This window comes from Maylandia zebra, linkage group LG8 (assembly GCF_041146795.1).
Source record: "Maylandia zebra isolate NMK-2024a linkage group LG8, Mzebra_GT3a, whole genome shotgun sequence".
Lineage (NCBI taxonomy): Eukaryota > Metazoa > Chordata > Actinopteri > Cichliformes > Cichlidae > Maylandia > Maylandia zebra.
This window is the reverse complement of record NC_135174.1, coordinates 27,884,924-27,897,331: the sequence shown is the minus strand read 5'-3', so window position 1 is coordinate 27,897,331 and position 12,408 is coordinate 27,884,924. Positions and strand designations below refer to the sequence as shown.

Genomic DNA, 12,408 nt, shown 5'->3' with positions numbered 1-12,408 from the left:
GCGAACGCGCACCGTGGTAGAGGCGTAATAACTCGCTGTTTTTTCTGTCATTTCGAGCGTTTGATCCACGCGAGCGATGAGAACAGGACACAACAAGAAGGAATGGCGAGCAATTACACTGTAGCTGGGCCACGACGCGATAAATATAAAAAACGAGGGGTGAGGGCGAAAAGTTAAAACACGAAGCGGCATAAATATAAATATTATTTTCATGGGTCTAGAAAACAAAACGTCCACGTGGTACATTTGGATGAAGTTTGCGGCTAAGATAAATGCGTTAAAGGTGGTGTGCAACTACTTTATCCTAGTAACACAAACAGAAGAAAATCCGTTTTTTAATCCCTTTCAAACTCGAGGAATCTGGGACTTCCACGCCTCTTCCCACCTGCTCCTGACAGTTTGCTTGTCATTCTTTTTTTTTTCTGTGATATTCGCTGTTTTCTTAGATCTTCTTTTTTAATGTGAGTATGGAAAATGTGCTCTGTTGGAAAGAATGACTCACTCAATAAAGGCCTACATGCCTGTATTATGATATGACAGTCTTTCTCCACTGAGCTATCGAGTTGCTTTGGATGTTTAGACTGTGCATCTGTTGCCCTATAATTTTAGGTCAGGCTCGTAGTTGTGCTGCCTTAAAGCCATTGACTAAATCATTCTTCCTGCTTACTAATTCATGATAAACATTACCCGCAACTGCGTGCTTTTTCACCAAGCCTTTTGTTAGTTTTATTTTTAGTTCTGGGTATTTATAGCAGCGCATATATTTAGCCCAAACCACCTGTGTCAGTGAGCTGTGCGCCCTATGTGTGTTTGCTTTCCATGCCCAATTTCCAGCAATAAAGGGAGCGACACATGCAGCGGGTCGGTGCTGCATGTGGACCACAAGGTGGAGAGCTGGAGACTGGAATTAACCACACCAGTGCCTCCCACACAGAGAGCTCTGAAATGTGACAGAGGGGAACTCGGGCTGACCTCTTCAAGCAGCTTTGTGTCACGGCAGCACCATGTCTGGAGAATTCAGATGAAATATGTAAACACGGTAGAGTCTTGATGTTAATTACAACGTTTTGACATCAGTAAAGACTAGATTTTTCAGCCTTTTGCACTCCAATGCTTGTGTTTTTAGCCTTTTAAACTAATGCAGGACTGAGAAGGCGCTGAGATTTCTGAGCCACTGGCCAATAATGATTGTTGTTGGCCTTTTTAATAGCCTGAGAGGGTGAATGGAGGGCTACAGCCTGGACAGCTCACCAGTTCATCATACGCAGCCACACGCGGTCACATCTACAGCCAATGTAGACTCACCAGTTATCCTAACGAGCATGAACAGTATCCCCGCTTTAAACCATCAAATTGTTTTATGCAGAGAATAAACATGATATAATTCATTGCTAATCTTCGAGCTGCTGGTTTTGGTACCAGTGGACAGAGTCATGCCAGCTCTCATGAACTCCTTTTTCCAGTTGTGTTCCTGATGTAAGCTAAATGGCTGCTGGCTTCATATTTACTCTGCTCTTTGTGTCTCTATTATAGTCTCTAATCATGTTTCCTAATGTGGACCCACCACAAGCAGGAACAAAAGCTGGATCTTCAGAGCTAACATTTGCAAAACTGCTTTTTTGCATCCTTAATGCCAAGAGTAAGTAATGCATGTGTATAAATATAGATCTGAATATATTTATTTCTGTAGGAGTGATGAGTGCTGTGTTGTTTTGTTTTCCAGTACACTCTGGGTCCAATTTTCTGTCTTTAAGCGATTATACAGAGAGAGACTGACTATGTGTGGAAGTCTGTTTGTGTTTTACTGTTAGCCAAGCTACTGTTAGCCTCTGTGCTATAGCTGAGACTTGGTGGGGAGTGTTATGGTCTAGCTTCATTTAGCAGATGTTAGCAAGTCCTCTGTGTCCAAAGACAACTGTTAGCTGTATCTCACCTGCTCTTTATAATGTATTTCATCTTTTAATAGTAGATTTATGTTTTTGTCACACAGAATACACACATGGAAGCTGATCATGACGGGGCTATATGTGACAAAGAAAATGCCCAGTTGGATACAAGTGTCTTCATTCAAGCTGTGGCGGTCCTCCCTGGTTCGGCTAGCACAGGCGTGTGTCTGCTGTCCACCAGAGCTCAAACACATGTTTGAACATATTTTAGAAGGTGCAAACTCTAAAAAACTAAAACCCATGGGAGCCAGCAGGCTTTAGTGTTAAGTTTAAGATAAAAATAGAGGTAACTAAATCAGTTTTCTTGGAATTTAAAAAAACAAAACATGATTAGTTTTGCAGGAGATGGTCTGTATCTCATTGTACAACTGTACAGTGACAATAAAGGCATTCTATCTATCTATCTATCTATCTATCTATCTATCTATCTATCTATCTATCTATCTATCTATCTATCTATCTAAACTGTTGTGCAAAAGTCTTGAACCACCCATTTATTTGTTTTTGCTATGGAAATGGATGCAATGATTTATTACAGTGTGCAAGTATACATGGAAATACAGTAAACAGAGTTTTCTACAAGTCTAATGACATTGAAAGTCAACATTTGGTATGAGCAACTTCATTCTTCAACACAGTCTAAACTTACTGAGACGGCTTTCTGTTGGCAACAAAGCAGGAACAAATTGGTTCTTTGCCAAGTTGTCCCTTATGGGCAGAAACGGCCCTAACCAATCTGGCGCCCTAGGCAAGATTTTAGGTGGCGCCCCCCTACATCAGCAGTGTAGTGTAATGTTGTAACAAATAATATTTCTATTAAATAAGCTTTACTTTGCATTTTAATTAACGTGGGATTATTTTTTGTATTTAGAAATAATAGTACCAACTTTTTTTTTTTTTCAATATTTGTGGCACTGGCGTGGCGCCCCCTGATGGACGGCGCCCTTAGCATTTGCCTATACGGCAAATTAGGTTTCCTCCAAACCTAATTCATCCCTTCCACCTACCTTCCTCTCGAACTGCCTTATGGAGATTAGATCATGGTTCTCCTACAAACTTAACAGTAATAAAACAGAAGTTTTACTCGTTGGTACAGCCTCTATCTTAACCAAATTTCACAGTTTCTCCATTAATATTGACAATTCCCCCACCCTTCCTTCCCCACAGGTAAAGAGTTGGGGTGTCATACTTGACAGTACTCTCGCATTTCAGTCTCACATTAATTACATAACCCGGTCTGCGTACTTTCACTTGCGTAACATTAACCGACTTCGTCCCTTCCTTACTCCCCATGCTGCTGCAATCTTTGTCCATAGTCTTATTACTTCCTGGATCAATTATTGCAGCTCCCTCTTGTTTGCTCTCCCCAATAAGTCCCTCCATAAACTTCAGCTTCTTCAGAATTCTGCAGCTCAGGTCATAACTCGTACTCCCTTAAGAGACCATATTACCAATTCTTCAACAGCTTCACTGGTTGCCCATAGAAGCCAGGATAAGCTTTAAAATCTTAGTTCTCACGTTTAAGTGCATTCATAACCTTGACCCTCCTTATCTCTGTGATCTGCTTCATATCACCACAGTTTCCCGCCCACTCATCTTCTTGTTCCTTCTGCTCGTCTCATCACTGTGGGGCACAGAGCTTTCAGTCGCTCTGCTCCTCGGCTCTGGAGCTCACTTCCTTCCATCTTAACAAATATAGATCCCCTTCTCTTATTTAAGTCACAGCTCAAAACCTACTTGTTTAAACTGGGTTACTCGCTTTAATACAGATCCTACTTGCTGTCAAATCTTGTTTTTTTGTTTTTTTGTTTTTATTTGTTGTTGTTTTTTCATTTTAATTAATTTTAATCTACTGTTTTATTGATATCTTTTTCTCTTTGTAAGGTGACCTTGGGTTTTAGAAAGGCACCCTCAAATAAAATGCATTATTGTTATTATTATTAGAGGTTTCCTCCTGTAAAAAGGGAGTTTTTCCTTCCCACTGTCAGCAGAGTGCTAGCTCATAGGGGTTCGTCTGATTGTTGGGGTCTTTCTGTTTTCTCTGTATTATTGTAGGGTCCTTATCTTACAGTATACAGTGACTTAAGGCAAATGTTGTTGTGCTTTGTTGCTATACAGATATTAAAATATATATTTTAAATTGAATCTCACATGTTTATAGAAGCAGAATGTCAACCAGTATTCAATTGATTTTGTTTGGTGTTTATTTCTGATATAATTTTCTGATGTCCGGTAACCCTTCTGGGGGGCACGTGCCACACCCATTTGTAAAATCCTGGAAACACCTCTGCTCATATTACATGATTTAAGTTCTTTATATTTCTCAAAATTAATCTCCACTTACAGACTAGATTCCTCTATGTTCTCCTCCTGCTTCTTTCTGCAGGTAGTAGCATAAAGTTTGCATTATTCATTATTGCCATAGGAAGATGGTACACCTGTATACAACTCGAACTCATGAATGATGCATCACATCTTTATGGCGCTGCGGCATCTATACAGCGAGTGATGGGTGTGGCTGGAGTTGTCAGATGCTGCACAGAAAGTAATTATACTGTAGATGTTTTTAAGCCTCTGTCCAAGGGAGAGTTGTTCATGTTGCTCTTCACATCGACCAACTTCCGCACACGCCGCTCATCAGCAACACTACAAATTTACTTGGACTTTCTCTTGATGCTGAGAATTATAATTCTCTTTAGTCCCTCCTTTAAAACAAGAATGTGGCTTTCAAGGTACTCTGTGTATTGTGTCAACATCAAGGATCATTAAAAGCCATGAAATTAGTGACTCATTGGTTTCACTGTAATAACAGTGTATGTTTAGCTATTCTAATAACAAGCCAATCAAATGTCCTTATGCAGTGAGGTCAGTGGTGATCATAAGACAGAGGGGGTCAGACAGGCCTGTAAAAACTAAACTGTGGCCGTCCTGGGGGCCTCTGTGGGATGACGCCGTTCATCTGAAAACAAATTTTGCTTCAGTTGCAGATGAGCTTCCAAATGTGAAGTCAGGCTTTATTTACAAGCAGCTGCAGCCAAAAGTTCTGTTTCATCATGAAAGGATCAGCGTGAAGTGTTACTGAAAATTTGTGACATTATTTCAGTTGTACTTGTTTTGTTTCAAGGGGAAAAAAATCACTGCGTCTATAAATAGATGTTTAAAAAGACCGGCCAGTGGGTGAATTCGGTCATCTGGACAATCCTGTGCTTCAGCTTGGGGAAGACTCTGTTCTTTTCCAGTGCACAATTCAAGCTCCATAGTGATATGGTTGGATGAGTATAATGTGGAAGAACTTGACTGGCCCACACAGACCACAACCATATCAAACACCTTTGAGATGAATCAGCATGAAAACTGCAAGCCCGGCCCTTTTGTCCAACATCAGCATCTGACCTCAAGAATGTTCTTCTAAATGAATGAGTGAAAATCTCCACAGTATCTTCAGAAAGCCTTCCCAGAAGAGCTGAAGAGCTCCGTGCAAGATACAAACTGTCTGAAGACATCAGCAAACAAAAGCTGAAGAGTTACAGGTGAACGGTGCATCATCAGGCCCACTGAGAGCGTGCCCAGGCTGGTCGGACCCTCTAACACAGTCAGAATCTGAGTGAACAAAACTGAGCGATTGAGTTGCCTGACGGGAAGACCGTTAAAGCAGCATGCAACATCACCATGGCCTGAACAACATCAAGCGCTTGGAACTGACCAGTTTTACATACGTGATGAAAAAGAATACATGTTTTTAATGGGATTCTGCAGCGGTGCAAATCAAAGCCACAAAGCAGCGTGTGGGGCAGGAGCATCTGGTTATCGTTGTCTGTCTGGTTCCTTCACATTAAAGTGACTTTCCCGATCAAAGCTTTTGTTCTCAGACACAAACCATGATCCATCTTAGGGATGATCATCAAAGTTGATACACAAACCATATATGTAAGCATCACTTTTTAAAATCTTTGACAATGGTAGCCTTTTATAATTAGCATTTTTTTCAGATGTAACAAAAATCTTCTTGGAAATACTTTTTTTTTTCCCACAGTGCCTTCTCCGCATCTCTTCCTCAAATCATAAAATATTTATGCATCTGCATTTTTTTTAACTTAACAAAAAGCAAACAAGTTTCTCTCTGTGTGTGTGTGTGTGTGTGTGTGTGTGTGTGTGTGTGTGTGTGTGTGTGTGTGTGTGTGTGTGTGTGTGTATGGGAACAAAATGCCAGTCCCCACACGTTTGAAGGCATTTTTGAGGCTCAAAATGTGGTTTTAGTGTCAGGGTTACAGTTGGGTTATGGTTAGGTTTAGGCTAAGGATTAGGGTTAGGCATTCATTTTTGATGGTTAGGGTAAGCGGCTAGGGAAGCATTATGTCAATTAATTAAGATATAAAAATGAGTTTGTTTGTGTGTGTGCAAGACAGAGAGAAAGATGGCTTGACGAGCAGGTTTTATTTAAAATTACTAAACAAAGATTCCTCCACCACAAACATAAAAGAACAGAACATTTTCCCTGTGTGTTATATAAACTTTGACTTACATCATAATATGGGATGTTACTGTAGTCACCTGCATGACTTCAATTTATTTGCCATCAGCAACGCCAAGACTTTAAACTTTACATTAAATATTTGACCTCTTGAGTCAAAGTCATATAGCCTTCCCCTTTAGAGGCTGTTCTTGATTATCTCATCCTGGCTCATAATTACTCATTTTTTAACCTTAAGGACACATACATATGATCACTTTTGCTTCATAAAAATTTCTCAGTGCAAGTTTTACAACTTTGTGTTTTTAACACAGAGTGACACCCGCTAAACCCAATCCAGTCAGCATGGTAATCAGTAATCACAGTTACGTGCTTGTGGTTATTGCAGCCTGGTTGTACCCCAGTGTAGTCGAACGTGGATGAACTCATCTCCAGTGTTTTTCAGATAAATGTTCTGATCCTGTGAACTCTAGTTTTAAGAACTCCACCTAATAAGCGGTAAAAAATGTTGTACTAAACCGGATGCTCAGGTGCTGTACTATCAGTATTATTTTGACAATAAGCCAAACAAGGGTTTGTGTTTACACTGCATTGTTGTGCCCGTGTTTAGACACAGAAACGGTAAAAGTCATTAGTTCAAAAGTGGAAAATGTACATTTCATTCATGAAATTCCTTTGCTGCTTATACAATTTTGGTCACATGGGGCGATCGTGGCTCAAGAGTTGGGAGTTCGCCTTGTAATCGGAAGGTTGCCGGTTTGAGCCCCGGCTTGGACAGTCTCGGTCGTTGTGTCCTTGGGCAAGACACTTCACCCGTTGCCTACTGGTGGTGGTCAGAGGGCCCGGTGGCGCCAGTGTCCGGAAGCCTCGCCTCTGTCAGTACGCCCCACGGTGGCTGTGGCTACAATGTAGCTGCCAGCACCAGTGTGTGAATGTGTGTGTGAATGGGTGGATGACTGGATATGTAAAGCGCTTTGAGGTCCTTAGGGACTAGTAAAGCGCTATACAAATACAGGCCGTTTACCATCTTCCTGCAAAATATTAAAACAAATAAAATTAAGATGTACCAAGCCACGCTCAATGGGGAAGATGTGAGGTCTTACATTGGGAGGCTTCAACAAAAGTTAGAACAATGACCTCTGTCTGCTGACAGCACTGGGTATTTTAACTGTGTTATCTGCCACAAGGACCGTCCAGCTGCCTGTACATAAAGCAAAGGGTTTATCAAGCTTCTGTGAGGTTAGAACTTCAGAATCTGGATCACCACACCGGCTATCGTCACCTGCTTTTGTAAAGTCAAGTGATATTTCCAAAAGCCTGTCTATATTTGAAACTATTTATCAATTTCTCAAGCTGCACAAGCTAAAACTTTGTCCCATCATGAACACCATTGCAGGATTCTTTGATGAAATAGAATTTCACAGCTTTGCTTTCAATTTTCTTCACTTGACTGATTATTTGGCTGAGTCAGAGTTTCTTGATCCTGACTATTGTCTGATTGAGATGGTGCAACACTTGGTATAGGTTGGCTGTCACTCACAAGTTCCACCTTTACCATCGGGGGTTTCAAATATTTATCACGGTGATCCTGAGATGGCGATTGTGAAGGGAGCCGTGGGGAAGAGCTGGGTGAATGTCGAGGTGAGTGTCGTGTGAGCTGCAGTTGCTTCTTCTCTTCGAACTCCTTAGCGCTAACCAGGGGGACGTGTATCTTTTCAGTGCGATGGAACAAGTTGTAATCCACCCTGTAGCTCTTCCTGCCGACTCTGATCATCTCCTGGAACAGCTGACCCCAGAGGATCTCGTTTGGAGTGTAAGAGGTTCGCGTCTGATGCAGAATACCTGTGGAGTCATCTGTGTAGGTAAATGACACAACCAGTTCAAAGTCTGCTCTCTGCAGATCAGCATAAGTCATGGAGTACAGCGGGCTGCCAGGTTCAATCTTGTGATAGATGGTGGTTGGTGTGGCGAGGATGATGTCCTTCTGCTGGATGACCAAGTCTTCATAAGTCACATCAACTCTCCCAGTGGCGTGCATCGTACTGCGGACTATCTGGGCGGTAGCTGTCCCCTCCACCAAGTGGTACCTGCGGAAGTCCCCAACTCTCCAGGAAAGATAAATGTAACCATTACGAAGGTTGATGACAGCACGGTTGCTGAAGCCCACCGTCTGCGCCCTCTTTCTGGCCGAGGCCATTTTGGCAACAGCAATTCCAATGACGAACGTATCAATGAAGCAGCTCATGACGTCTTGTATGGTGACGATGATGATGGCATGCATGCAGTTCTCAGACATTCCTCTGAATCCGTAACCAATGGTGGTCTGAGTTTCGAGCGAGAAGAGGAAAGCGGCTGTGAAGCTGCGGACTTCAAACACGCAGGGTTCAGTGTTGGGATCCTTGATGTCTCCATTAGCGAGAGCGATAACCCAGAAGAGGATTCCAAAAAAGAGCCAGGACAGAATGTAAGAGAGAGCAAAGATCAGAAACATCACCCTCCATCTGATCTCCACCAAGGTGGTAAAGATGTCGGTCACAAACAGCAGCCTCTCCTCAGGAACATGGCGGAACATGATGTTAGAGCTGCCTTCTTTACGTACGTAGCGGTATTTGTTGGGTCGGGGTCCATTTTCGGTCTTCATGGGGATTTCATCAGTGCGGCTCACAGACGTATACTGTCTGTGATGCATCTTCCAGAGGCTGCAGGGAACATATCAAAGATATCATATGCAAAAATGCAAAAACAATGACAAAGACAATAACAGATCATTCTTTGATGTTGCAAGGTGGTTAGTACCATGACTAGAAGGTTCCTGGTTTGAACTTCTGCTCGGTTTAATTGGTGAGTCTAAATATTTTTAGGAGTGGATGTGAAAGTGAATGGTTCCCCATGGACTGCCTGAGATCTATCCCACCTTATGTCCAAAGTCAGCTTGGAGAGTCTTTGTAAGGGATAAGCAGTTAACAAAACGTATGGAACGATGGATATTCTGATATTGTCATTGAATAACCACTTAAGTATTTTTTAAAGGAAAGATCCAACCATAAACCATTGTTTGCATTATGGTTTTAAAATATGAGAACATGTTGCTTTCCCTGCTCTTACCTTACTTTAAACAGTATATTTGAATTTTTTTGGCCTGTTGGGCGGATAACACAGGATATTTGTGCAAATCAACTGTCTTCAGGATGTTTTTCTTTGGATTAATCTTGAAAATAGCAAAAAAATTAAATTAAATGATAATAAAATCATTTGTTTGGGGGTTTTTTTTAAGCTAGAAAGGCTGGATGTGTCATGGTCTGTGGGAGTGCCTGGAGGGGTTTTCCTTCTGTGGCTGCTGAGCCATCCCTTGGGGGCGGAGACTTCAGTGCTTCACCTGAGCCTCATCTGCGAGCAATCAGCGGGAGACCTACTTAAGCTGACTCAACTGGCTCCTCTTCATCAGTTTGTTCTACTCTTCTTGGTGATAAATGACGTTTACCCTTCGTGGTGGTCCTTGTGTGATTTATCTCTTGGAGTAATTTCTGTCTTCCCTTCATTCAGCGGAGTTCCAACCCTGGCTTCACCTTACTTGGACAGTCTCTGTCTCCCAGCCTGCCCTCCGACCTCCACGCTTCAGCTTGAGACCCTCCAGATGCTTTCCACGGACCTATCTCCCCTCAGTGATACTAACCCGGTCTGGCACAGTAAGGCAAACAATTCTTCAGTTTCTAACGATCAAGCTCCAGTTTTCTCTTCAGACTATAACTACCTCTCCCTCTGTTACAGAATATTCCCCCGGCTCTCTGACCTCTTCCCCATTCCTGCAACTAGCCTTATTGGGCCTCACTCGTTACTTTAGGTCACTGTTCCAATTAAGTATCACTGTAAAGCACTCCTCGCCTGTGTTTGTCTGCGTTTTCGGGTCCACTTAACTGGACGAACCTTTCAGTTCATGACAGGATGGATAATCGTATCTCCCAGATCTTTAGAATTTACCTCCTAACTAACTTTGAATCAGTTCCTGACAAGAGTGTTAAAATCAACAGCTTTCTATAGTTTGCCACTTTGGACTGAGAGCTGTGCAGTTGGTATTGTAGTTAAATTGACCCAAAACCTGAGTGAAGGTCATTAGAGTAATGCAGGTCATGACAATTGGAGCCAACAGACAGACAAGCAGACGGGCAAGTCTGCAGACTGAACAGCCGCCGTCTGATGTCTGACCTAAATCAGGAGTCCAAAAATTGTGACACAAAAATGCACATTTTTGTTAAGGCTCTAATTACACTTCTGCACATGCACCTGAAATATCCTCATTTATATTCAGCTCCATATCCATGTTCAAACTGCCTCAGGAGAGTAGCAAAGTGCTAGATAAGAGTCGATCCATTTACTATTACCATTCATAAAGACAAACTGAATTAATTTTGACTCTACTGCTTATTAGCTATTGAGTGTTTTTGGTGTCACGATTAATTTCTGACAAGAAGCAGAGATGTGATATACATAAAGCTGTTTAATTATTTAACATCCTCATTTGGAACATCCCAAAGGGCTTTTTACTGTGAGAGTAAAACGCCCGCCCTCTTCCATTTTCCACTTTCTCTCTTTCCAGACTCTGATGCTGGAGGAATCAATTAAGAGTGGAGGTCTCCCTGTATTGAAACATCAGTTGGTAATCTCCAAGGTTATGTCATTTGTGTGGTATTTTATAATTTTGTCTTCATTGTAGATTTGTTCTGAAGGTGTATTTTTAGGCAGCAATATGGGAATGTTTACCATGAATGATCCCACTTTTCCTGCTATTTGTGTTAATATGTTTAATCCTAATGGGGCAGTTGCCTGGAGATACAAAACTCACTGCAACAGTGCTTGCTCGAGCTGCCACTTCTTTTAGCTTCTTACTTAGTTTTTGTTTAATAAGCCATTGCTAAGGTGATGGCATTCATGCACCTTCAGGCAGTAGTGGAATAAATCCATTAAAGGCTCATCTATTACGGTAATCATCATTAGACGATTAAAAGTTCTGAAAATGCATCAAACAGAAGATTTCATGTGAATTGTGCTGTTTTATCTTGTTTTATGCCACAGATTAATGTCTTTTGCACATATTTCCATGCAGAGTTTTGCTGCTGTCCAAAATCAATGGCCCAAGATCCTTTTTTTTTCTGGGTGGAGGTCAAAGTACTGTCAGAGGGCCAATAAAGGAAACACCACTGCATTGAACTGGTCAAAGTTAGCAGGGGAAAAATTAATGTGGAAACTGGAATAGTGTCATGGTGCGATCACGGGCAGAAGAAGGATCAATCACAGCCAAACCACTGAGAGCATCCTCTACGCCCAAAACAAATGGGTTTTGAATCACCGCTATCTGACTGAGTGAACCGGGCTCCAGTCACAGACTCCACTTTCTTCTGGCCACAGTGAACATCCCCACTGCCAGAGCATGGAGCTCGCTCCATGAGGTCATAGAAACAACATCCTGTTAGCTTCCCATAATCCCTTCCTAAATACCCTGATAATACAAAAAGAGAAAAGTGCAGCTTCCTACTGGAAAGTAACTGACACTGAGTTACTGATTCATTTGTAGGTTATCAATTTGAAATCTAACTTTTAGTTCCCATGTTTTTCAGAACACTAGAAAAGTGAAGGCAGTCATCGAATGTTCATTAAGATGTGTCAAACGATTCATGTATTTGATACTTTTCTTTAGTCGTATAGATTTAAGCTTCCAACAAATACTCAGTTTACATGAAACAAAGTGAAAACCACGTTCGTTACTGAACACTGGTCGTTTCAGACTTAGATACAGTAAGTCAGTCCACCACTTTGGTCCATACCAAGATATGTAAAACAATTTCAATGACTGAATAGCTGGACTGCTAAGATATTTATTCATTTTTTTTAGATATTCGTAGTGTTCAAATGAATAAATCTGACTTTATTTTGGTAATCGTGCTGCTTTTTTCTTTTAGCAGCTCCAAGTCTGTCAAACTTCTCAGTGATTCTCTG

General features: G+C 41.6%; 1 protein-coding gene and 2 long non-coding RNA genes across 3 annotated transcripts in view; 2 read left to right on the top strand and 1 right to left on the bottom strand.

Annotated features, from left to right (window-relative positions):
• The first annotated feature begins 64 nt into the window (after positions 1–64).
• On the top strand, positions 65–4,733 carry LOC105941252 (uncharacterized). The gene is made up of 3 exons (XR_013099931.1): positions 65–461; positions 1,534–1,639; positions 1,991–4,733. It is a non-coding gene; the product is annotated as an uncharacterized LOC105941252 (long non-coding RNA).
• Positions 4,734–6,367: 1,634 nt separating this feature from the next.
• Positions 6,368–12,408, bottom strand: part of kcnj16a (potassium inwardly rectifying channel subfamily J member 16a) — a 28,827-nt gene continuing 22,786 nt past the window's right edge. The window contains exon 3 of the mRNA XM_004565955.3: positions 6,368–9,116. Within this exon, the coding sequence (XP_004566012.1) occupies positions 7,850–9,106 (1,257 nt within the window). The 5' untranslated portion in view covers positions 9,107–9,116 and the 3' untranslated portion in view covers positions 6,368–7,849. The remainder of the gene's footprint in view (positions 9,117–12,408) is intronic.
• On the top strand, positions 9,878–12,330 carry LOC143419981 (uncharacterized). The gene is made up of 3 exons (XR_013100009.1): positions 9,878–10,103; positions 11,012–11,071; positions 11,519–12,330. It is a non-coding gene; the product is annotated as an uncharacterized LOC143419981 (long non-coding RNA).